Source organism: Oxyura jamaicensis, chromosome 1 (assembly GCF_011077185.1).
Source record: "Oxyura jamaicensis isolate SHBP4307 breed ruddy duck chromosome 1, BPBGC_Ojam_1.0, whole genome shotgun sequence".
NCBI classification, from domain to species: Eukaryota; Metazoa; Chordata; class Aves; order Anseriformes; family Anatidae; genus Oxyura; species Oxyura jamaicensis.
In genome coordinates this window covers 102,560,758-102,588,325 of record NC_048893.1, presented here as the reverse complement: position 1 = coordinate 102,588,325, position 27,568 = coordinate 102,560,758, and the positions used below count along the sequence as shown (strand labels likewise).

Sequence of the window (27,568 nt, the reverse complement as noted above, 5' to 3'; positions counted from 1 at the left end):
ATGTATGACACCTGCATTCTTGAGCAGGGTGCTCGGATGACCTCTGAGTCCCTGAGCCTCAGTGTCCACTATTACAGATCACAAAGCATCTAAATACCTGCCTGTGGTACAATCAAACCACACAACTGTGGTCAAGCCCTATGAGCTGCTTGGCACACAAGGATCAATGGGATTCAGGGCCTGCCACTGCAAGCATGTTAAGCAAGCAAAACAAAACAATGTGCCATATTAATCACCAAATGAGCTGATTAAGCCTTACTGAAATAATGATAATGTTTTTTTTTGTTGTTGTTGTTGTTTTTTTTTCTTATGTCTCAAAACTTTTAGGGATAAATTACTACAATTTCCTTTTCTTACCAGCTATGTACAAAAGCATATGTGGCTCTTCACACTACAAATACAGATTTTTTATGTTAGTATTTCCATTGCTTACTACCATATAAACTATACCAATAGTGGCTCTACAGGAACTTCTGCACAAGTCATTAGAATTGAAATTGTGATGTTAAATCTGTTGCTTACCACTTCTTTGCTCTACATAGGTGCTTCCTGACAGCATCTCCACTTCTGGATCTAGGTGGAAGAGCTGAAGATACCTACCTACTCACCAGCTTATTTTTGCTGCCATATAGTTCTGCTGGCATAATAGAAATTGTATGAACACACAAAATTTCCTCCAGTGAAAGCCCAATCCAAGCTAATTTAAACCATCCTTAGTTTATTCCAGTGATGCCAAAAAAGTAGCTGTGGAACTACAAACACCTCTCTGATGGTTAAATCCTGGCCACTGAAATACAGCCCTGAGGGCTGAGAAAAAACACCTTTTACTTTAAAAGAAGAAAAAGCCAAGGAACTAAAATAAATAAATAAATAAATAAATATTATTTTTTTTTTAAAAAAAAGAGGCAAATGTAAGACACCTGCTGTCCTAGAAAAGTAACAGCAGCTTTGTGTACCACATAGTTCATGGCAACAGACCAAGGGCTAAGAACTGCCTGGAATCTCAGACACCTTATGACAGGGCAAGATTCTGATTTGAGGGAGGGACTGAAGGGCAGAGAAAAGAAGACAGCCACTTCCATCCTGGTTTGCCTGTCCAAGAGCTCTTGAGCCACCCCACCGTGACCACTGGGACCAGAACTGCCCTGGAGCAGCACTAACTGCAGGGCTTCTGCTCTACAGTTTTGGTGTCACATACTCACAGGTATGATTGTTAAGGGCTAACTTTTATATAAATATATACATATATATATGTAGTGATAATGACTGGTAAAGCATCTTGTTAATGGCAGTTAACTGAGTAAAATTTTGTACTACATTTGAAACTAGTCTAGCTTCTTCTAAGCTGTCCCATCACAGGAATCTCTAATTCCCCATTGAAGTTGTAATATCTATATCAAAATTTGGATTTGAAAGTGTGAAACTCTTCTGCATGTCACAGGACAGGCCTCAGTGTGTTATTACTCTATTTCACAGTTTCAGCAACTCAGATACAGCATTCTTCAAACAGTTCTGCAAGGATTTCATGCACTTCATTTCCATGTTAAAACATGATTTGATCAGAGCTGTATTAAATTTACCACCTCCTTTTCCATTAACTTGAAGAGTAGGACTATCAGAACCTCTGAAAAAGTTTGTTTTCTGATAATAGGGAGGGCTACATAGAAAAGGTTGAAAGTTGAGAAAGACAGGTGTGAAGGGAACAGGGATTTTTCTGCAAGGACAACACATTCTTGTTGCATTAATTACATCTCAGTTTTGAGGACAGATCTGGCATTGACAATTTAGACATTCAGACATGGTAAAAAAGCTGCATGAGACAGTGTTAACACAGAAGGCAGTAATTCCATTATAATTTCTCTGTCAAGCAAAGCTTTCAGTTTCTGTTGTGACAATTTTAATCAATGCAATTTACTTTGTAACCATGGAATTACTTATGCAGAACAGAGTACATACAGTGCATTGTAAGCACTTTGACATATTCAGTATCAGCTCAGGCTTCTGCTCATGCCTTGCTGCTTCCTGAACGTTAAAGCATCCTGCATTATATAAGCAAATAATTCAAAATAAGTTACTTGCAATTCTTAACATAATTACATTTTCCCATAAACAATGAGAGTCATAAGGGGGATAGAAATGAACCAGAATGAACCACACTCAACTCTTACTATCAGTGTTCAAATTTTATGAGCTAGGTCTTACGTATATGGCTTAAAGCAAGCAGTTTTTGGATGGTACATTGTAGAAAGAAATGCTGGTTTTCCTTTTAACGTCTTCCCTCTTTGTCATCCACATGTTACTGGCACTGAGTTTGAAGTAAATTATTCTTCTTCATGTGAACTTGAGCCTTTTATGCCTTGTAAACAACAGCAGACCTAGAGTTTGCACAGAGAACTGCACTACCAGTGACCTAGCTACACTGCCCTTGAAGATAACAGTGATTTGCCCAAGTGAATCTATTTTACCAGATGCCTTAGGGAGAAACTTGGAATTACTTTGCAGTCACAAAAAATAACTGCATACATTTTTGCAAGCTCATAATTGAGGACAACATCAGCATTATCAACAACCATCTCCTTTAAGTATTAAAAGTGGCAACTTCTGCTGACATGTTTAGTTCCAACACTGGCTGTGGTGGGATGTCCTGAGAACACTCTGGATTCATATATACTGGTTTGTACGTGTGGTAGCCCATAGGATGCATGTGCAATACAACACAGCCTGCATCCCATTCAGACCAGCTGGTTTCTGAGCAGGCCAGGAGGGCTAAGGGTGTCTGGAACCACCAGAGTCGTAAGCAGAGGTAACTAGCCTTCAAGCATCTTCAGATTTACACAGCTGCTAAGAATCACCATTTTTGATGCAGGAAGAATTTGGGTATGTGTGTCTATTCCACAGAATCACAGAATAGTTGAAGTTGGACAGCATCTCTGGAGTACATCTGGTCTAACTGCCCGCTCAGAGCACTTTTAGCTCTGCTGCTGAAATAAGCTGTCCCACCTTTCTCTTGTGCTTTGATCCCTGTTTCCACTTCCACACTGCCTTCTTCTCTTCCCCTTTTGTCAGCACAAATATTGGCACAGCTGCCTGGTGAACTGAAATGATGAACATATCTGAGTTTAAACTAAACTACACTATATGTAAGCAATTTTAAACTAAATCATGTCTCTGATGTGGCTCACAGCAGCTGCACCAATGCTTACTCTGACAAAAGATAAGATATAGCCCAAGGCCAGGAATGGAAAGCCAAGAGCAAGAAGGGCTGGGCCAATTCAGCCTCCAGCATGCTGAGTTCTGCCGCTTAAAATGCGTATGCTAGAGTTACAGTCTGGGGTTTATAATTTTTATGGAAATAATTACAATTATATAAATTCAGGCCTGGATAGAGTCGTAGCAATGTGAAATTGCATTGTGGTGGCATAGCTCATTCCCATTTCTGAGCCTGTTGCAGCCATATTGCCTGTAGGGGAAATTTTGAATCTGGATCAGCCCCTAGACCACAGGAAAGTTCATCTGGTGAAGGATCTGGCTTGCTTCAGACTCCAGATGGTGTAACACCCAGGCAGTATGAACCCGCATAACCAACTTTGGTCTTAGATTGCAACATATAATTTCCAAAGCACACATCAAACCTAAAGGTCTGCATGACTACAACGCTTGGTAACTGCGGAGAATATGCCAGCAAGTGTGAAAATGGATGAGCACAGTGCTATTTTTCAGATGTGTATAATTAGAATGGCTGTTGGAAAAATTATACTTAAGTAGTCTGAACTAAATAGAGTACAGTAACAGCTCAGTTCAACAATTCGGATTCGATAGACCTGCATATTATGCAGGGATAGTGGGAAAGCACTGCAAGTTAGCTTATCCATTTTGCAGCAAAGATGCAGGCTGATGAGTATAGGCAGCACTTAGGCTTTGTCCAACTGTACAGGTCAGCTAGCTTACATATGAAAGAGAAAGACAGAGATTTGTGGGTGTAGACAAGAACTCAGTTACCAAATAAGCACTGCTTGAACTTTCTTGTGAAAAGCAAGCCCTGGCAAGAAGATCTCCTCATTTAATAGTGTTGGCACAAGAGCCAGGGTGTTTCCTCCACCCTCTGACCATGTAAGCCATTCTGCATGCTAGATACAAAGATAAAAGGTTGAAGACTTGAACCATATCCAAGTAAAAATGCCTACTGACATATATAATTCATAAACAGCCACCAGGTCACAGTAATCTATCAAGGCATGATCTCCAGGTTTCATTATTTTACCTTCTAAGCATGAACACGATGGCAGAATGCAGACAGAGTTAGTCTCCATCTTCAACCTGTCTATATAATATCAGGCAGGCTTTCAAATTTGTACCACATTTACACCACGGTAACAAAATTAACATTTACTTGGCCATCTCACTGAGGTAGACTTCTGGACTAAATAGTCAACATTCAGTACCTTTCAAAAGACTCTGCATTGGTATCTGGAAGGCTAGTAAGAAAAGCTGTACTGTCACGTGGATTAGACGTGACAAAGTAGTTCTGCAGCTACTAGCTTTCTTGAAGAAAACAAATGCGACACACATTTAACTTCAAGAGCAACAATTATTTTCTTTACTCAAAATATATTAAAAGTTTGTTTAGGCAGGAATTTGAATACAAAAATGGTTCCTTTAACTCCAAGGACATACTTAGGTGCATGAAGTTTCAGACTTTCCCTGAGTTCTTTTTAAAAACTATTTTTTTTAACCAACTAGCTGACACTATAAGCTTGCACAGTAATTCCTGCATTTTTCCCCTCTCCTAAAACACTAGCAGTTAATCACTTAGATGATGGGGTGTGTGGGGAGGTGGGGGTGGGAGGGAATATCTTTCTTAGTTGGAGCAAACTCTAGTGAAAAAAGTTTTATTTATATATTACTGTGTTATGTGACAGTCTTATGGAACCAAACAGGCAATTGATTCTTCTTGACCAGGTAACTTTCCTGGTGGAATTTTACCCTGATTAATTACTTGCCAGATTTGCTCACAGACAAGTTTAGGCAGTACAGAGTCAAAGGAGAGGATGAGTAATATAATGTTTTGGCATAAAAGTAAGTGTTTCTTAAAGGCAAAGTATCTTTTCTGCAATTATAATAATGAAATTAAATCAAATTTAAAATTACTTCAAAAAAATGGCTACTTAAGCAACTGTAACATTTAAAAAAACCTCTTTTTTAAAAAAACTATTTTCTTTATTTTCTTTTTATGTGCAGTGACAAAAACAATTGTATGGATTTTTTGGTCAAAAGCATCTCAGTTTGAGTTTATAATAGAATTAGCTATGATCCTTTTAAAAACAGAAGCAAAAATAATTGAGTAAGTAGTATACTTTTCAGCATAAGCACCAGTATCACCAATAAAGTATACGGTTTCCTTCAGAGTACAGCACAGTAGATATCACTGAATTAAGTTTTAAATTAGTAACTACATATTACAAAAAAAAAAAAAAAGCATGTGTACATACACACAGCATTTCTCAAGAGCAGAGAAAGATGTAGTGTCCTTAAGTTGCTCTGATTTATGGGGACTGTGACAATAACCAAATGACCATTTTCAAAACTGCCCGAATATATGGGGTACTAGGCTCCCACCAGTTTCATCTTAGCCACAGCTTTAAAATAAAACAAAGAAGAAAGTGAATTATTAAAAGCTCTGATCCACAGGATCAGTCTACTGTGATTTCATCCTTACATAGTTAGGTAGATTAATGTTTTTTATTATGTACTCGAAGTTTTAATCAGTACTCAAAGTCTCATGACACAGAATACAAAAGACCATGTACCTAGCTTGGTTTAAAGAGTGCACTCTTCTTTCCTCCAATTTTTTTGCAGAGTAAAAGTTGAGGAACAGAAGGAACGAGACAGTGTACAGACATGAATTACCACAACATCTGCATTAACAAATCATGCTGAAGCATGCATTAACTGTAGCATTCAAACACATTTTATTGTTGTAAAACATATACAATCTTAAAATACAGTACATTTCAAACACAGGTTGCAAGGCCTCATTACAGTGATACTGTAGTAGCACTACAGTACTGAACAGATGATATACTTCCTATCATACCAACCGAACAGAAAGCTAGGAAAAAACAAAACTACTCTAAGATTAAAATCTCTTTCAATGCCCCACTGCTTAAGGCTGTATTTCTACCACCTGAGTTGATTTTGTTAACTTGATGAATTTTTGAATCTACGTGGTGGTGGGGCAAAGGGGAGTGATTGTGCTTTCTTTTTAAAATACAAAACTAGCAAGAAGAATGCTGGTAGTCACTTTGTAAACTTTGCATTAAAACATATATAAAAGAAAATTTGGTACTTACAAAACCAAATACAGCCTACTTTACAATCTTGAATCTAAAGTGAGATTAAGTTAAAAAAAAAAAAAAAAAGCACTTCATTATGAACTTCAGTTTTACCGTACTTGAAATTCATGCAAAAAATGATGCCTGTTTCTTCATGTTTATACCACTGTTATGTCACCAATCTTGTGTTCGATGCCATACTATAAAAAAAAAGAATATCATTAATCTATATTAAAGAGGGGCCAGACACTTTAATATACCGTAATTAAATGTATGATTCAGATAATCATCCAAATGATGGTCATTCCGATTAGAGTTCACACCAGTGTCTTATATAAAACCAGTGCAGCAGTGTAGCAAGCTAACTTGATTTATTAGTTAATTTTAACAGAAATTATTTTATATTTTGCCTATAACATGCTTTCACTCCCACTCAAGTCAATGCAGTTGGCTGCAGCTAACAGAATTGCTCTCCATGCCATCCAGTAAATAGTGTAATTTTAACTTTGTCTTAAGTTTTCTAGTATCTTCACCTAGGTTATTTAAAATGCTCATGGATTTCCCAGCATACACCCACTACAGTCAACTTGTAAAGTTTCTGTGAAAGTTTGCTTAGATGGCAGTTTTCTGTTTCATACCAGTAACTGAATTACCAAAGAACCACACATTTTTGCTTTGTGCTATAAACACTCAAACAGGCTTTTCAAAGTACCCAATGACTCACCCATACTTAATAAAACATACTTAATTAAAATTTCTTTGTTCCAGTTACTGTTCTTTACTAGCTCTGTATTCTTTGACCTAATATTCTAGATTGATATTCTAAGAAAAATGACAACTAAGCATTTTTGCTACCGCTCTGTGCTGCAAAGCTATTTTTTCTACCTTGTCAGTACTCAAACTTTGCTAACAGTCACCAATATTCATTTTCAAAACTTGATACTCTAACACAAAACAAATCTTCTTAATTAACAATCCACAAATGCTTATGTATATATTACATTTAGTGGAAAAATCACACTTTCTTACTCCATTTCAGCCTATTAAGGGCTTCTGTATTGCTGTCCCAGCACTGACAGGTATTTAAAACATGCCTCAACTCCTTGACAATTCCGCTGTAAGACCATTAATTGAAAAACTGACTCACGTTATCTCTGTAACAACTCACATTCTTCTTTGCAAGCTGTCACAATTCAATTGCACTTTGAATATTAAATCTTCCAGCTGCACATGATAGTGAAAGTAATTGAGCACCTTCACAAATCTTGCTTGGAAGCATAATTCAAACCAGTGCCAAGTACTGCTTGGCACTAAATCACCGTATTTGCTGATCTGTTCCATTACCTTACTCTGTTTACAATTTATATAGTCTGTTATTCTTTTAAGGGGTAACCACGTGCAATAGTCACAAAGTTAATTTTCATTATCATTTATCTACTATTCTCTCAATTTGCAAAGATTTTAGCAACTTCTGTTGTTTGTTTGTTTGTTTCTCCTGGAACTTATTTTCCACCCTAACTTAATGCATCTATCCTCAACTGTAGTGCCACAGGAACAGGAACACTGCCATCAGCCTGAAATTTTATTTGATAAAATTGATAATAGAAGCACATTAATTAGAATTGTACACTAAGGCAAGAAGTGTCCTTTCAATCTGTATTCCTGTCTTTGCACTACAGTTAACACAGCACTCCTATTTCTGACATTTTTCATCAACAGCTCTCAAACATATCCAGTTAATAATTAGTAAACACAAGCCGTCTAAAGAAGATTATCCTGCTCCCCCCACGGTTCATCTTATCTCATTCTATTGCAAAACCCTGAAGAAACAGATCTTACGTTCCAAAAAGTTATTGAAGACTATTGAAGACAAAAGTTATTGGAGAATCTAGCTATTCTGAAGGATAAAACAGGCACACGAGTAGGGGCTTACTCAAGGAGGGCTCTCTATCAAGCCTGTCCTGTTCACGTCTTTTCACTAATGAGTTTAGAGACAATTAACATAGCCTGCTTATGAAAAAAAAAGTCTGCTGTGTGGCGCACAGAGACCAGATGGAACAGCATGATAACTTTTGATCACCTAGTTGTTTGGAAAAGCAAAAGTTTGTTTGTTTAAAAAACAAAAACAACAACAAACAGATGCTTAAAAGAGCTGGAAAGGCAATGTGAACAAATACAATGTAATCTGTTTTCCCTTTCCTGCACTGTCCTGATACTTTCAGTCTTTGTTTTCTTCTTCTCATCTAAGTAAATCTCTCTCTCAAATAAAAAGAAAAAGAAAAAAGAAAAAGAAAAAAGAAAAATGAAGTCTGGCAAGTGAACTGTAGCATGAAGTTAGAGGTTATTCATGCAGCTGTGATAGAGGAACACCATCAACAAATATCTATCTACCCACTGCTCTTGTAACTTATAAACAAAACGTGGTAACTCTTTTGCATCTTAGAGGACAAATATTAATTAATGAAAAATTGCTGTCTACCCAGGTACCTGCAATCATAACCTTATGTTTAACCTGAGTAAAAAAAAAAAGTGACAGTCTAAGATACTATGTAGATTTAGTTTACAATACCTAATACCTAAAACAGTACAAAACAAGTGAAACTGCTTAGGAACAGAAACTATGATAGAAAAGAACAATAAAAATTATGGTCACACAAAATCTTGTTCAATAGCAACATATAGAAAAGGGAAAAGCTGCCTAAAATCTATCCTACTCCAATGGTGAAATAAATCCAGCAATCAGAAATAGGTAGCATGCAACAGAAAGAGAGTGGAAGGTCAGCCATCGGTGCAAGTGGGAAGCTGTAGGTAAAGCAAAGACGTACAGAAAGGCAAACCCAAGGAGTAATTCATCGCTGACAGGGCCAACAACGACAAGGAGCCCTCGTCCCTCTTTATGTACCTCAGCCTGGCAGTGTAAGCATACGTGGTTAGATGCCTACAACATCAATAACAATAAAGTACTCAATATATCTTGACTCTGTATTTTCCGAATAAATAGGATGAACTACCTTATTCTGAGAATACCTTTCATTACACTCATAAGTGAGCAGCAGAGGAAAAGGGTGGGAAGGGAGCATCAAGTGACCCAGATGACTAACGAGGGACGCTGGTCTACATGACTACTCTCTCCCAAATGCAGTTCAGGGAAAGGAGATGCATGCTTCCTGTGAAGGTGATCCCAAGCAGGCAGCTAACCTGGGTTCTACAACAATGCATGTCGGAAAAGCGTTTGCCCTTGCACTGGCAATGGGTCTGGGGGGATCCTTCACTCTGAAGAAGTTGCCTAATGAGATCTGACCTACCATTCTTTTCACTACATCCTGAAATGCCCTAGTAGTGCCAGAAGTACTGGAAGAGCAATTATTGCTAGGACAGAATTAACAAACAGCACATGGTAGGGGACGGACAACTACAGATGGTCTGCCCAAGGTAACTACCTTTAAGTACTGGTCATTTGAAGGTTTAATTTGACAGTTCAAATTAAAAGCAAAACATTAGATAGGCAGCTGACAACCACTAAAAAGACTGGTCAAGGATAGCTTTAAAAAAAAAGTAAGATGGTGAGATGGAAGGTCTAGTTCTGAAGTCCCAGGAACTCAACAGAACTGTCTCCATTCCAACAAATTTGGAAACTGAGGAATACAGAGATGCTGTCAGTATTTCAAAAAGAAAAAATAATGATCACGTGGCTAAATTACGACATAGCCAGGATCTCAATCCTAATCCTCCACTTCATTAATCAGACTTCCTTGCCTTGGAAATTTTTTGTTATTGTTATTACTGAGAGCACCTCTGTTGGTCATGTCAAGCATTAAGTATGTCCTAAGGTTCCTTGCATTTTCAGCAGTTTCACCCCGTGTACAAACCATACAGCCAGCAGCAAGTTAGCTAGTTAATATGGTTGGCATAGACACAGGATGTTGTCAGGATAAAATTCACATGTGTAATGTAATGACCCAATTTCCACTGTCAGCTGGATACCCCTTTTAGAATGCTGATTAAAATCCTTCCTTGTCCAGGTATAATTTGAGGCAGGGAAATTATGCTAATTCAGGCAAAATAGGACTGTTGAGCATAAAGGCTCTAAAACTCCTTTCAGATCTTTCATCTATGAATAAAGTATCTTAGCAGGTTGTTGGAAACTCCTGCCTGCCCACCCAAATCATGCACTATTAACAAAAAAAAATCACGTTGGTATATCTTATTTAAGTAATACAACTAAAATACTTGAAGTAGAAATGTAACATCACTTTTAAAATGTAATTAATGTTTAGAACTTCACTCTCAATTACACAAGGCTATAATGATCAGAACTGTACTTTTTTTTTTTAAACAAGAATCACAGTTTTTAACAAGTCACTATCTTGACCCTGAGAAAAGCCTACAGATGCAATTAAAATGTTTTGAGATCCTCCCGCTCCCCAAGGACCTCTGCAAATGAAGAAACATATCTGTGACCTTAATGGCAGTCTTGTGAAAACAGATATTTCAATGACTAACCCATACTAGTCAATCAGGTTTCAGTTACGCTTTTTTTTTTAAGAAAAGGATGTAGAAGTTTATACTTCTAGCCTAGCAATAGCATAACATAAGAGTAGTATTTTATGCCAAAACTATCAAAAGCTATATTCATACCTCAGCTGTACATTTTTTAATGATATCTGTACAATTTACAGCTTTTTGCCAGAGCTTATGCAGAGAAATAGTGCCTGCAAATAATTGATGCAGATTGCAATAATCATTTTGTTACCTAAATTATTCTCCTGAATAAACAAGAAGAAAATAATTTTCTGGTATTTAAGAGTCACTTTGCTTTCTGTTGAGAAACATAACATTTCTTAGTAAGCTACAGTCAACCATCAGTAGAACAGTGGCCTTTAGCCAGCCAGATAAGGATTAAAGCTGCATACAGGTCAGCCACAAGAGGGCAATCAGTATTCTCAAACAGAATTTACTAGTTCGTTTCAATTCAGACCACTCAATTTACCCACAATTATTTTTTTCCTCCTAAGTAGGCTGGAGTCAGCATGGGAGACAACCACCTTTTTCAAGTTGTGTTTTAAGCACAGTCAGTTTTCCATCTTAAGTAATAATAACAAGGCAATTAGATTAAATAGGTTAGGCAAAGTTACTTGAATGAACTTTCAGGTCTAATGCAAGAGAAAGACGTAATTCCTAAGCAATTTCATATTATACAATACAAGGATGAAATTAGGGCAACAACAAATAGTCTATTTGAAGCTGCTGGTACACAAGAAGTCAGTGTACTAAAAGGACAGGAGGAACAGGGAAGGATATATTAAATAACGCAACTTCAAGCTTTATTTTATATTTTATGGCTCTTACAGCTTAGACAAACTGTTTCTACTCTTGACAGTTATAGGATTGGAAGTGACATAAAAGGACATTCTGTTTATTGGGATAAAGAGTACAGTGCTGGCAGCCACAACATAAGCTTTTTGACAAGTTCCACAAACCACCAGCTGTGCCCCAGAGTTGTCATCTTGTTCAGGAGTCACAAGCAATTCAGTAGTTTTGTCTTATCATGAGCTGTCTTTATTTCTGATCTAAGGATATCAGTTTCCCTCCCACCTGAGCTATTCTACTAGTGAACGGAAATCTTAAGTAAATATTTTATCTTAATCTCCTATCATTAAGTATGGCACAGCTCAAGTGTTTTTACTTCAGCAAACAGTTTCTTAGAAACACCGTCCATTCACAGGACTAGCAAGATGCTGCAAGTTGATGCTGCTGCCAGTGGCAGTCAGAGACCTTGAACGCTGAGAATGGAAGCTCTGCTACATGTTTTTAACATTGGTGAAATTTCACTAATCCTGAATGCAGTTTTACAATTAAGATATTAGCAAACAATATGAAATAAGGGGATTCATATTCCTGTATGGACAGTAATCTCACTTATAGATCATGGAGCAGGCTAAGTAATCATTAGCTATGGAAAAGTGTTACTTTACTTGTATAACAGCAACTGGTTACAAAAAGACAGATGTTTCTCTGTGATTCACTAGAACATAAATGGCAAAACTGACACAATTGAAAGCTATTATAAAAACAGTACTAGATTAAGTTACTTTAATAGCTCTTTATCATCTGGTACAGTGCTCCTTGATACCTACATTCTGAATTCTGACACCAAGTTCTGCTGCATAACCGGAACAATCACTGCATCCCTTGGGATGTTTGGTGAGCACCAAGAAACCTGGGCCCTCATTGCTCGCACCACGTGGGCTGTGCAGAACCTTTGGTCTACTGCAGCTCTTACCATTTCTCACTACTTCTTTATACAGTATTATTAGTAATGATATAACCAGAGACATCACATGCAGAAATTATTCGTGGTAGGAAAAGTACCTGACACTGCATTTTTAAGCGGTGAAATTGCAGTGACTACTTAAACAACTCAAATACAGATTGTCTGAAAACCACCAAATCAGACGCTGCCAGAAACCTGAGCAGCAAAAAGCTTCAAGAGGTTGGACAGTTCATTTGTGTTTCCAGAAATCATATCCGTTCTACAAAATTCCCAACATGCTGATCAGACTTGCTACTTTCCATTCCCCATTTTGTAAGTTGGAAAAGTACTCCTGGAAATAAGTCCCATGCCCTTCAACTACTTCACTCAACTTTTTTTTACCCTGCCTGCCACTTACAGAACCGAGGCTTACAGCCCTGAGAAGTGGGACAACTGTCATCGCATCACACAGCTCTCTGCGCTTCCCAGTGGGCATACTGCCTCAAGAGGTTTTACCCTGAAGAAAAAATTAGATTACTGAAGGTAAAATGATGTGCTTTCAGATGTTAACGTCTATTCTAATATTGCTGTTTTAAAATTGTTACATAATCAAGTTGTGTAACCGACCTACTCAAATTCTTTATAAAGATACCCGGCTCCTTCCTACCATCTAGTAATCCTATCATCATATAAGGTTAGTACATACAAGGTTAGGACAAGTTGCAAAACTTTTATGTTTCTGAATATTATGGTAGAAGCCTCCTTCGTCTAGTCAACACAAACTTGAAAAATAATTCAATAAATATGCTGATCCACTAAAGAGAGAAACCAACTAGTAGCTGCTGCCACTGAATTAACTTTGTTATTCAAAGCACACTGGCCAGTACTAGGCAGTTGAAAACTTGTGTCTTCTGAACTCCAACATATGAACGTGGCACTAACACTGACTTACAAAAATATAAAAATAAATAATTTAAATGATCTTTGTTTTCAGAACATTTTTTCCTCTCAGAACTGTGTAATCATCTACAGTTACCCCTCAAGTGAAAGGTAATTTTAAAACATCTTGGAAAGGTAGGCAACACTCATAGCTTGTTTCATTCAACTCTTACTCCTTGATGAGCTATTTTCTTCACAGTTTTGGTTTTGTTCTGTGGATTTTTACAGACAAGAAAGCAAGGCTAAGTAGCTGGCATTAAGTGTTTTCTGTAACACTTAGTCTAATAATTTATTAAGTATCAGCATAATTATAGAGCCTCTTCATCTGAAAAAAAAGTGAAACAGCAAGCTCAAAGTACACAGGATGTCTAAGAAGTTCAGTAAAGAAACAGCAAGACAGACCTTTTAAGAAACTTGATCCAAGGTGTTGTCTAATACATATGTGAGGACAACAAAGGTTTTGTAGAACTCCATGATGAGCATCCTCTCTTCTTTTATGACACTACCAGCAAAATCCAGTGAAGTGCTACTTGGCTTTGCTGGAATTCCCACATTCATCAGCTCCTCTCATTCACAAGCACCTGTTTCTATATAGAAGCAGCACAAGAGCTGCAGCTTGAAAGTTCTATTTGAGAGAATACTGCCACATTAGGAAAGGACAGAAGTCTTGAAATTAACATTAAGAAGGTGAAGAAAGATTTTTTTTAAGAGTTCTGTAAAACAACAATATGAGCCTTTGTTTTTATTAGGTATCCTTTTGTATTTAAGCACAAATCTTAACCTGAAATATAAAAAAATAAAGGTTTTCTGCTAGTACACTTTAACTTCATATGCTTCTGTACACATATTAAAAAGATTTGTTTAGATATACACAAAGAAATGACACATCTGGCACGGCACAAGTATGCATTATCATATGAAGATATGCATACATTAAGAACAAATGTAAGCAATTTTGTCCTCTAATGTTATTATGGTATTAACATACAAAACATGCCACTAATGTAAACCCATGCCAGGCCTTGTTTCCTGAAAGTAAATGTAAGCACCCAAGACTACACTGAAGAACTTGCATTTGCCTTTGAGAAAATTACAAAGACAGTAAAGCAATTTGTTTGCAAGGCCAAGGGGTGGGAGGTGTCCCAGGTCATCTTTATTTTAGTAATAATAAAAAAAAAGCAAGTTGGCTGACATTATAAAAACAAGTATTTTGTCAAAATGCTTTAAATATAAGCTTTCTTGTTTGAATTTTTAAAAAAATTAAAAAACAATAATTTATCATATTCAGGAATACTTGGTTCTGCCCAAAATAAGAACAGCAAAAATTCCTTCCCAGTTTTTTTTTTTCAGAATTCCTGTTGAGGCTGCCCAGATGTTTAAATTCATCATTACATCTGTGTATCTACAGTTAGAATTTCCGTATTAAGTGCATGTTCTAAAATATCTATAAAAAGTTTTACTTCCTTTTACTTAGAAACTGGGGGGGGGCCAGCAAGAAATCATTATTTCCAGTGTGGTATACACATCCATATTTGTTCGCTTCCAGGTACAGAAAGTTTAAGCCATACATAAGTGCTGCTTTAAAATAAAGACAGACTACTGTTTTCTCCAACAGTTTTATTTCAAAAAGTACACAAGTCTGTCATGGAACTACAACATTTTAAAATTTTGGATTTGTTTTTACAGATTCACAAACAGTACTTTTATTTTATGGTATCATTCCCCCAAAAATGTGAATATAAAACTTCATACTGAAATTTGTATTGATATTCAAGTTCATGCTTTATGCATGAGAAGCATAATGTAAGATTTTGGATTCCAGGAAATATTATTGCTCCAGTTTCATTTGAGCTGTGCCTCAACACCCAAAGGGCCCTATAAAGCACCTATCAAGTGTATAAAACAACGTTTAAGTGATACGAATAGAATTGTGTCTTCAGACTGCCACAAAGATCTAAAGTGACCCAGAACATACACAGTCAAGAACAAAACCAAAAAGCTATCATGGAAAACAGCAATATACAATATACATTATTACAGAGAAAGCTTGTAATTAAAAAGTCTTACTTGTACTATCAAGCAGGAAGCACACACCTAACATGAATGTGACTATCATGGTTGACAAAGGTGTATGCACTGTACATTTGCTTCAAAAGTAATTTTACCTCTCCAACAAGGCATTTCTGTGCACTACATAATTCATTTTCAGGTAAGGAAGATTAACACAAATGTCTTTAAATATCCATTTCAAAAGTTTATGAAAAGGCTTGTAATGTATGGACAAATGTTACATAACCTCTACAGTATTACAATTCTAATACTTTATTCACACCATACTATAATTCAGGGGTTTCTTCTATATATAGTAGTCCTCAACAGGCAAGTTTACAGTCATGACATTAACTAGTAATTTCTCAGCTTCATTTAGAGTATTTACATAATGCTATCGCCACCCACCCACCCCCTTTTTTATTTTTTATTTTTAAATAAAATGAGACCTTAAGAATGCCACCTTCTAACAGGTATATCAGCTGCCACTAATTCCTAGAAAATTTCTGTCAGCAGGTTTATTTGTAACATCAGACACCTTATGTGTTTATTCAATTCATGTCCTACACAACTAAAAAACATTGCGAAGTATAGTAGCTGCTTTTCAGAATCATAATCCAGTGTAAGTTATGAATCTAGTGACTAAAGAAATAATTTATAATAGTGGTACTGAGTTTATACAGTAGTGTTTTATTCATTCAAAAAGGCATGATGATAGCAACTTGAGGCAAAATTTACCCCAAGTCAGAGGTTCTTTATTTCAGATAAGGACTATGTCAGATTCCATTCCTTTTATTTTCCATGCAATTACATAAATGGACAGACACTGTCAAGGCTGCTAAGCCTAACAGCGAGGCTCTGAGGGCATATCATGCTGTCTTTCCATTCTGTCCATTTATTGTTTTGTGCAATCTGACAGAGCATTAAGTATGTGTAAACTCTGCTCTGCATGCTTGAGTGAGAAATTTCTCGAGTGTCCTAGGGCTTACCTGACGGAAAGCACAGGGTCTCAAGACAGGAAAAAAAAAAGCAGAAGCAAACAAAAACCACACCTCATCTCACATTATGTCCATAGAGGGCTAGGAATCAAATTCAGTAGGTTTGTTGCCTGTTTGCTTAGGTGTCTAGCTATCTCTCAGTCTGTGATTCAGTTCTAGTTTTGTACTCAGCTTGTTTTTATGATCCAAATAACCATACCCTTTTAATTAAGGAAGGCCTTAGTTGCAAGGTAAACAACCAGTTTATGATTAAAATATCTTTAAAGTCTCTTCTGTCACAGTAATTGGATGCAAAATGTCATCTCATCTATTGTTCTTCATAAGCTTGAGTTTGGCACAGTTATTAAACCTATTATTTACCACACAAGTGAGAGTCAATCATCCATCTCATTAGTACAACTGAAGAGTTTTCAGGAATATGAACACATTTTCACTACCAATTGAAAGAGTAACTCACAATTTGAAATACAGAACAATACAGAGAGTCACTGAAATCACATCCAAAAATAGGCATGAAGAGGTATAAATAGTACATAAGAATCAAAAAATCAGATCACAGTGTCATGTTTTAAAAACTGTACCATCATCTAAGCACCTGTCTAAACAGTAAATTTAGGCACCAGAAATTTCATTAAAAACTGAAGATACAATCAGGCAAAGTTTATTGAAAAGGCACACATGAAAGATAAAAAATCTGATCTCTAACAGTATCAGTTTACAATCTAAAAAAGTCCAAGATGTGTAAAATTTTAGAGTCTAGAATACTTAGTAGCCATTCAAGTATCTAAATTCGGTATGAAGGGTACGTTATCTATGTTAACAGTGCCAACCAAAAATGGTGCACATAACTACAAGACAGGGGAAACATTTAGTAGTAAGCCAAGTAATTTATCACAGATTTAAGAAGCTACAAGAAAGTAGATCCTAAGCCTAGAAGTTTGGGGAAACCTTTTATCTCACTGTTGCTACATACAAACAATCCTAACATCTTTCAACAGGCTCTTTCAGATATTTTCTCCATCAGCCTCTGTGCCACATACCATATTCATTTAGTTTTCCAAAGTAATTAGTAGCCTAACATCTATAGCTAGAGTAAGCTGAAGGGACTCCCCCCCTACACACTCCCAAGCACAAGATGAGAAGGAGATTAGAAAACAGGAAGGAAAAAAAAAGATTCAAACTGCACTTAACTTTAAATCTAGCTTCCATAGATATGTAGTATCAGTAATCAGGAACTATTGAAAATCTTTAAGCAGGTGTGAAACTAAGGTAAGTAATTGTTTTATACCTCCTGTAATGCTTTAAGATAGAAAAACTGGGAAGGCTTTTTTTTTTTGAATGGACTCTTGAAACATGTTCATACCAGCAATTCTGGATAACTATTTTCTCCTAGATTCTGTCCACATGAAACTTTTGGTGCTGAAAATCTAAACATCCATTAATACATTTAGGGCCATTAAACAGGCAAGGAGAAGTAAGCTTTCAATTCCTTGCAAATTCATATAAAAATGTATCATCATCTTAAGGCTAACTACCACTTAACATGAATGTGGTGAAGATTTTTCTGAAGAACCATGAGAGCAAGAGAACATATCAAATACCAGTTAATTAACAGCTTTATTAAAGCCCAATGAAACTTCTAGGTAATTGGTTTATCAGAAGTAAGAACACTGCCTTAGAACCTAAGGAGGCTTTGGAAAATGCAAGCTACAATTAACTTAAGACCTGTAGAGATACATATTCATTCTTACTGTGACAATATAACAGTTGAGCTACAGATTTTAAAGTTAAAGATACCACTACTAACAATTTGATAGGATGTCTTACACCAGATAACTTAAGTTATCTGACATGACTAGAACTAGTTATTGCGGTAAAATTTGAATTTCAAAGAGCTCACAAGGTCTCCTATCGCATTTCCAGTTACTGAGATTTTAAACTCAGAATAGATTTAATTATATTAACTGAACCAATCAGATAACTGGCAGCCCCTGAAATAGAAGTTCAAGAAGCACTCCAGATAAACATTATGAAGTTAAAGAGCTGCATAAATACTCAGTTTGAACAGAATTCACAGCCATCCTCTGTATTTCAGCCCCACTGCAACTTCAGACAGTGGCCATATTAAAATACTATTACTCCAAAACCGAGGCTGAAATTTCAAGAACTCTGAGAAACATCATGGTCTACATACAAAATAGTTTTGTTACTTGTCAACTGTGTATTACTGTTTCATATTCAGAGCTGCACATTAGCAGACGGTGTCTCTTCAGGAACCTACCAGAGGTCCAAACACCTTCAGTGTCTGGTATTTATGAACTTCCATGCTTTCAGCAAATAGTTCAACTGTTACACACTACTAAGTTTAAATTTAAAAATGAGAATTGGTGGCTTTTCAAACTAACTTTGTTTTCTTCAAGGAAAATTGCATGCCATTGTTTAAACGAGGGATGGAACACTAATACTTATAATGAACAATTAAAAAACAGGATTTAAATTAATATTCTATACTATGGACCCATCTTTGCTTTGTGCTGGAATCATCACTGGGACAGCTCCCATTCTACTTAAATTAGGTGCAGCTACCTTTGAAGATGCAAAGGTTTGGTTTTGACCAGAAGTACGTTCAAAGTCTTCACTTGGGACTTGACTATATGGAGTTTTGGTATATCCTTCCATATTTGAGGGAGACATTGAGCCCAGAGAAGAACGATTGCTGCCTATGTAGCTGCGGGCTGTTGAACTGCGACTTTTTGGAGGCGGAACATCTTCTCTGAAATAAAAGAAAAATTCAGTTGCAGAACAAGAATTCAGTCAATGTTACTATGCAGGAGTTTACATTAGTTTTCCATTTGTTTCTTCCTATTCTAACACAGTAGGCTTTTTTAAATTAAAAAATGAAGCATTTGTTGACTTTAAGATCCTTACTGAAATTACAGACATGACATCTTTAAAGCAAGTTCTCAGACAAACTCTTAGTGTTTCAATAAACAAATTAAAACAGACATCTCAACCACTAAGTATCTTACTCACAGAAAGACATGTAAAAGTTAAATTTTCAAATATTACTACTCAGAAATTAGGTATGTCATTACCTAATATCATGATGTACTTCTTTCTCATACTTCTTCTCTCTGTGTTTTTTACAGCAACAGAAGACGAGAAAAGCCAGTAAGGAGAGACCCAGCAGAGTTCCTACAATAGCTCCAGCAATTATACCAGCTGTATTTATAGCTAGAATAGATAAATTACAATATTTTTAAGTGTCAAACTTATATGACCATTTTCTTTTCTGTCAACATTAAAAACAGTGTGTTTCCACATTATCCAGGTTAACAGCATATCACTAAATCAGATATGCTTCAATCCATGATTTAGAATGACAATAGAGTTGCAGCTTCCTGCATAAAAAAGGCAGTATTTGGAGGGTAGTACAGACTTAAAGCTACAACCATCAGTCGCCTAACAGTTTTTTATTTGTTGTTTTAAAACTTTTTAGGAGTTTAGAGAAACAAGGTTATTCAGTTACACAAAACACGATATGACTACGCAATCAACACTTACGAGGGGTGACATTCAGCTCAATAGAACATTCATCTGCGCCAACTCTGTTTGAAGCAACACAACTGTATACACCAGAATATTCTTGAGACGCATTTTTCAAGAGAAGTTCACCCGTATTTCTATCTAAAAGGAACAGAAAGCATGTGTTTACCATTTACCAAAGTTTAGTTTCCTATTCAATGCTATAGAGTTATTATTCCCGCACATACATGAAATACCATATAAAAACATCCAAAAGTCTACTGTGTCATGGAATACTATTATTTCAAAAAGACTTTTTACTTTACTAGATATTTATTTCATACAATTTGACTTTAATACTAAGCCTTCAAATTGCTCTATCAATGTAAAGGAACAGATGCTTAAAATAGCCAATTTTCTCACCTTAATGTAGAATACTAAAATACAAGAGATTAACTGCATCACAGAGGTACCCTCTTCACTTCTGTATTGAAACTAATTCTGCACCGAAACCAATTCTGCACAACCAGCTCAGATGTCTGCAGAACTCACGTTCATAATGAAAGACAAATCTGACCTAAACCTTGCACTCCAATGGGCAACCAGATAAGTCTAACTATGACAGAGTGAAAGCAGGATGCCTTTCCTTTAAGGCATCCAAAGCTATTAACAGCTACCTTTGCGAGATTTTTAAATTGCTAATATATTTACCACCAGCACTTAAACCCTAGAGCTGCCAAGAGATTACATCATGGGAACAAAGAATCACTCATATACTTAGCTCTCCCAGCTGAAGTTAGGCACTACAGAGGTCCTTGAGAGCACATTCAATGCTCCCAAACCTACAATCAGAAGCCCCAAACAACTGTTGCTTCATTATATGAAGTGCCACTTTTGCAAACTTCCTAAATCATTCTTGTCCAGAACTATCGATTTACTTTTTTGTTTTCAAAACATGAAACAAATTTGGGATGCGTAAGAAGGAGTAACAACAGAACAACAGAAACTTAAGGTCTGGAGTGGTAAAGAGAGAGACATTCGTGACTAACTTCATTGTCAAAACAAGAAATAGGACATAAACAGCGCTACCGGGATGCAAAAGTTCAAAAAGAACAGCACAAGGTTCTTCAGATAGTTATTTTTTAAGCAAACTAGCCCTTAGGATATACAGATACTAGGAGACTACAAAAGTTCTAAGTAGATTGGCGAAGTTCCTGTAAGTCAGAGGTTGTTCTAATCAACTAAAACTGGAACCACATCTCCCTCTGGAAATTCCTGAACCATAAATTAAGGGAGGGTAAGAGACCACTATGAGGAAGAACCCTGCAAGTTCCTATTCCCTCTTCCCTAGACATCCACTTTTTAGACACGTGGTATCCTGATACCCTTTATCCTATATGTCATGCACACTCCACGTTAAAATACTTCTATATGTAAATAGGTTCTTAAACTGCTCCAACTGCAAGGTGAACATACCTTCCCCCAAGGATTATAATTTTTGTAACTACAAAGACCAACAAGAATCGGTACTGAGAACTATAATTCTAAGAAATATTCTAGAATAACTTTCACATAGTCAAAACTCACAAATTACTAATAAACTGGCTTTAGTAATAAACTGTCACAATGAAGCTTTCACAAGAAAAATCAACACCACGACAATAATAATTCTGAATTCAGTCAAAATTTGTAACATTGAATTCTTTCCTGGATTTCAGCTAATGTAAAAAGGAAAAGCTTCTCTTCTCCTTTATGTGTAGGAACTTTTCCCCTAAAGACACATAACCTTCCTAAGATAGGAGTTCTATCACTTGGTCAGAAATTTAAAACTTTTGTGCAATCTCTAATGAAAATCAAGTTTTTATTTCCACTTTCCCAAATGCTGCTGTAATCACTGGTCTAGACTATTCTGACTCTTGCCTGCTGCCCATCTGAACAGAAAAGCAGCCAAGAAACAAAGCAAGAGAAGTCAAAACATTCATGCAGGGATGAACATGGTTCTGCAGTCTAGCGGTAAGAATCCTTCTCAACTTTAAACAGCTAATTAAAACGTCAGTTTTATTATCCAGTGAAAGGATAGAAGTGACACTTCTACAGACTGCTCTATACTGAAACTATGCATGAGATGCTAACAAGTCAGAATATGTCAAAAATATGAATACAATCTTTATTATTTATAATTCTGAAAAATTAAAGTTTGACAGTACTCAGTGTGGACGTGGCAGGAAGTTCTTGTGTGCCAGATACTCTTCTCCAGTCATATGACAAAAGTGGAGATCCTTCTTGTGATGCACATTTCAATGTAACGTCCTTTCCAATCTCCTGTGATCCTTCAATGGAACATTTAGTTCTTGCCGGTTTTACTAATAAATAAAGTATTATTGAATTAATAAGTCACAATCAAAAATGCTAGTTATGTTCTAGTAGGTCAGACCATTTTGCTAGAGAAAGCTTGTGAAACAAAGCCTTTGCAAGCATGGAGAAATTTTGTATGAAATACAAGCCAGATTTAAGTGCTCGTTATTCTGATTATTACTCCCTTTGTCCCCCACCCCAAAAAACAAAAACAAAAAAAAAAACAGAACAATGTCTGCGCCCACCCTGAAGTCTCAATAAGGGATGATAGATTCAAGATGACTTTGCCCTTATGTAGGGATTAATTTTATGTATCAAATATAAGATGGCATAAACACAAAAATGCCACTGCAAATGCAAGAAAAAAATTTGCTTACCAAGTACAGTCAACTGTATTTTTTGGCTTTGAACTCCAGGAGCTTTCTTCACTTTGCACTGGTATGTGCCAGTATCTGCTGACTTTAAATTCAGGATATCCAACGAACCATCACCAGATCTGGGATCAGAACTGGTAAACTGCATCCGCCCAGTCATAGCAGCATAATAATGATTATAAATTCTGTCTACAGCATACATAATTATCTATAAAAGAGTAAACATGATTCATAAATCTACTTGGTTTGTAATCACTTGAAAAAAAATGTTATCTTCAGATTCCCAGCAGTTCCTTTCTACTGTTTAAAACAAGCATGACAGATGATCACAAAGACGATCAGAAGGCTGGAGCACCTCTCCCATCAAGAAAGGCTGAGAGAGGTGGGGACGTTCAGCATGGAGAAGAGAAGACTGCTGGGAGAATCACAGAATCATAAAGGTTGGAAAAGACATCCAAGATCATCTGCTCCAAACATCCTCTACCACCAATATCACCCACTGAACCATGTCCCTGAGAGAAAGAGAGACAGAGAGAGAGAGAGGGGAGACCTCACTGCAGCCTTTCAATACTTAAGGGATGTAGAAGGACTCTTTACTCAGGTAGATAATGAAAGGACAAGGGGGAATGGTCTCACACCAAAGTATTAGATTTAGATTAGACATTAGGAAGAAATTCTTTAATGTAAGGGTAGTGAGGCACTGGAAGAGGTTGCCCAGAGAAGTTTTGGATACCCCATCCCTGGAGGTGTTCAAGGCCGACTGGATGGGGCCATGGACAACCTGATCTAATGGGTGGCATCCTTTCCTATCTGGCAGGGAGGGATTAGATGATCTTGAAGGTCCCTTCCAACCCAAGCCATTTTACGATTCTACAACAAGTGCCTCCGTTTTCAAAATAACACCTCATACAATGCTCTAATGAATGCTCGAACTCAACACCTGCCAAGTAACACGATGTCAGCATTGATTTCTGGCTTAAAGAAAACTGTTTAAAATTGCTTAAATCTTCATTCTGTAAAATCTCTATTAAAAAGAAATCATTGATAAGGCTTCAGAAGAAATGACAGCCTTAATAACTAACAAAGAGGTAATATATAATACAAAATTCTCTAACTTTCAATCAGGAAAATAATACACATACACGAGCAGAGTTTCCTGTACTCTGAAGCATTTTTAAAGTTCTTTAGTTATTAGATTAAGTACAAAACATCATAACATTATAATTATTATTACAAAACTTCTACTACATATGACTGGTGTTTCAAAGTTACTTAAGGCCACAAGCATCTCACCTGGAAAATTTTAACAAAGTCAAAAAAGTCACTACCAAAGTTCATATATTGATTTACTTTAATGATTTAATTAGAACCATGCAGAAAAGTCTCTACTTACTATTTGTTCCTTCTTTTGATTATCTGCTGGTATCAAGACCCACTCAATATCTAGTGGGCCTTCATCCTCTTCTGAGAGTACGAAAGTACATGGCAACGTAACTTTTTCTCCTTGAGCTTTTTCAAACATAGATTGGTCAGCTGAAGTTATACTTAGGCTTCTAGTTAGACCTATAAAGAAAATATTTTTATGTTTTAAAAATCACTTCACTGTTCCACAGCAAATATTCTCTTAGACATTACTATATTCTTTACAGAACAGAATGCCTAAAACCAGTCTCTGTACAACCAAAATGCATAGATTACCCAAACAGCCAAAGCCTTAGAAACTTAACACAATGAAAGCCCAACTTTTTTGAAGTTCATTGCTTAAGAAATCCTGTGCAGTATGTTACTGAAAACAATCCAAAGTCAGATAGTCTTAGTTTAGATGAGTTATAAGGACCGGTTTATCTAGGAGGAGTGGACAAATTAATCCCTTCCAAAAATTTCAGGGAGTTTTCAGATTTTTTGGTCCTATCTACTTGACTTACTCCTCAAAAAAGACTGTAATCTTTATCTGTATGGGTGACTAAAGAAAACATGTTTCTCAACAGAATTTCCCCACTTCAACCCTGTAAAATCATCTATATAATGACCCAAACAGACTTGCTCAAAGGTTTGAAGCAAGATTCCCTTTATTTTACAAGTATAGGCTTCCCTCCTTAAGTTTATAGGAACATACATTGCAATCAGAAAGTTGAAATCTCCATTATTTGTTATGGAAATAGGTTTGGCATTTTTACACCCACTGTTTTGTCCACCTTGCTGGCTATCATGTTCAGGTTTTCAGAGTCATTTTTGTATGTTGAGGCTGCTACCCATAATGGTTATGAAGTAGTCATTTGGATGTTACCACCATGGCAACAGATAAAAGGCCACAAGAAGATTGTCCAGCAAGAAAAAGATTGTTTTGGCGCATCTGCAGAATTATAGCCTCAGACGTAATAAGAATTATTACAAACGGTGCACGTAAGCTCTAACTTGCACTTTCACACTAGCTCAAGTTACTATTTAACTTGCACTTTTCCATGTAGTGGAGAAGCTCTAGCTGAACTCTAGAAACTCAGACTGTACCGGACATGGACCTATTAGATCGAGTCCAGAGGAGGGCCATAAAAAGTTGATCAAGGTGCTGGAGAACCTCTCCTATGAGGACAGGCTGAGAACACTGGGGTTGTTCAGCCTGGAGAAGAGAAGGCTCTGGGGAGACTTCATAGCAGCCTTCCAGTACCTAACAAGAATCTATAAGAAAGCAGAAGAGGAACTATCACGGAAGGTAGTGACAGGACAGTGCGTAACAGTTTAAAACCAAATGAGGGTAGATTTAAAATAGATATAAGGAAGAAATTCTTTACTCTTTAGATGGCCTTTAAGGTCCCTTCCAACCCAAACCATTCTATGGTTCTGTGATCCTAAGAACACTTGTAGATAAAGCTGTTTTCCACTCTGTCCCTTGCTTGTTTGGTCACTCTTAGATTGACAAGCAGAAGCAGCAAGCCTCTTAGTTGAAAGGAGATGACAGAGCCAGCTGGGCTTGAATCAAGCATTAGCACTAGGCAGGCATGGCAGTTAATACTAGATGGAGATCCCCTTCTGCAGAAGAGACACCCATCTGCTGCCAGATATGCTGGAAAAGAAGGTTTAGCCAGAGAAGGTGTGCTAAGAGACTGCTTACCTCCTATGACTCTTGGACTATTATCATTGCATTATTACTACTAGTAGTGTTTTTGTTGTTGTTTATTTAAACTATTACCATTACCTACTCACTCTATTAACGGAGACAACCTGAAATAAGTCAAAATTGACCACAGAACTGGGGGCAAAGGAAAAGGAAGTGGGAGTGCTGGGGTTGAAGGAAGAAAGGCTTGTGGAGAAGGTTCCTGTGAGTGAACTGGCTGCAGGATTGGCCAGAAAAGCTTCTATTAGCACATGAGCTGTAAAGAACCAAAAAGGAAGTCAGGGCGGTTGATTTAGTGACAGCTGACATAAAGCAAGACTGAAGTACTTATTGTTGACTCTGCTTGGAGCAGAAGATGATTGAGGTCACTCTTAATGCAAACAATTCAGTTAACTGCATTAAAGACCTATACAAAGCTAATGCCCACAGTGATCGGTTGCCGTTGTCTCCAAGCTTTCCCCAAGCCTCAACTCCTCCATTTTCCACTCAAATCAGAAAGATTCAATTTCTGTTCACTCCCCTAGTATACTTCCCAAAACATAAGAGGATCATCTGTGGCATTTAAGTGCTATTATGACATTAGCGGACTGAACAAAGATCTGTATTTCATGGAATCATTAACGTTGTAAAAAACCTTCAAGATAATCTGGTCCAACCATTGCCCTACTACCAATGTCAAACACTAAACCACGTCCCTGTGCAACAGGTCCAACCTTTCCTTGAACACCCCCAGGGACAGTGACTCCCCCACTTCCCTGGACAACCCGTTCCAATGCCTGACTACCCCTTCTGAAAAGAAATGTCTCCTAATTTCTAGCCTAAATTGTTTTGGTTAGTGGAGTTTTATGGATCAAGTTTCAGACTTTTCAAACTTCTTTGAACATACCAGAAATACAGTGATTCCTCAAGTTAGCTGTCCCATTTATTCAAAGGTGCTTAGCATAAACTTGTCTGATTTTTAATTATAGCTAACAAATCACTGAAGAATAGACTCAGGAGCGTGTAACAGATTCTCAAAGATAAAACACTGAAAACTATCAACACAGAAATACAATTGGTACAAACACATACATATCATTCACAAATACTTTTTCAAGGAAAAAACATTTCAAATTCAGTAGGGATAATCAGAAGAACGAGCCTTTGTGAATGGGTAAGGAGAGATGAATACCATTCCTTGATGCAGAATAGTTAGTATTATCTCTTATAAAAGTTTCAGAGGAATGTAAGAGGTCAATACACATTTTTGTTCTGAGCATTTAGATTTAAGGTTCTCCACGTGGAATTATTTAATTTTCCTCTGAGAAATTGACCCTACTGCAAGTCACTGACTGAACAAGTTTTTCGCATTATTTCTGAAGGAGTGAAGAACAAGATACCATTTTTCAGGAAACTGTGGTTCCTTCTGAGTGTTTGGACATACCATGAAATAGCACTTAGGTAGAATGCAGTTTAACAAAGTACATTATTGAATTTTTAATCTCGGAAAAATGGTATATTTGATAAAGCTTGATGAAAACTGATTTTTAGTATAATTTAAAAGTTTTCAAAACAGAAAACTCAACAAATGTAACAGTGCATTCTCCATTCCAACACAAGTAACAGAAGACAAATTTTCATTAAATACTAAA

At 36.7% G+C, this 27,568-nt stretch overlaps 1 protein-coding gene across 3 annotated transcripts in view; it reads right to left on the bottom strand.

The window, feature by feature from the left end:
• Nucleotides 1-5,945: 5,945 nt before the first annotated feature.
• The window catches only part of CXADR (CXADR Ig-like cell adhesion molecule), a 32,198-nt gene continuing 10,575 nt past the window's right edge, over nt 5,946-27,568 (bottom strand). For 2 of the 3 annotated variants that reach the window (XM_035315421.1, XM_035315423.1), the window contains exons 2-7: nt 24,219-24,388; nt 22,829-23,033; nt 22,304-22,459; nt 20,136-20,258; nt 19,667-19,805; nt 15,132-19,344 (exon numbers count right to left, since the gene is read on the bottom strand). In XM_035315421.1, coding sequence (XP_035171312.1) covers nt 19,077-19,344; nt 19,667-19,805; nt 20,136-20,258; nt 22,304-22,459; nt 22,829-23,033; nt 24,219-24,388 — 1,061 coding nt within the window. In that variant the 3' untranslated portion in view covers nt 15,132-19,076. Of the gene's footprint in view, nt 6,533-15,131; nt 19,345-19,666; nt 19,806-20,135; nt 20,259-22,303; nt 22,460-22,828; nt 23,034-24,218; nt 24,389-27,568 lie in introns of those variants that run through there. The other variant, XM_035315422.1, reaches the window with a different exon arrangement.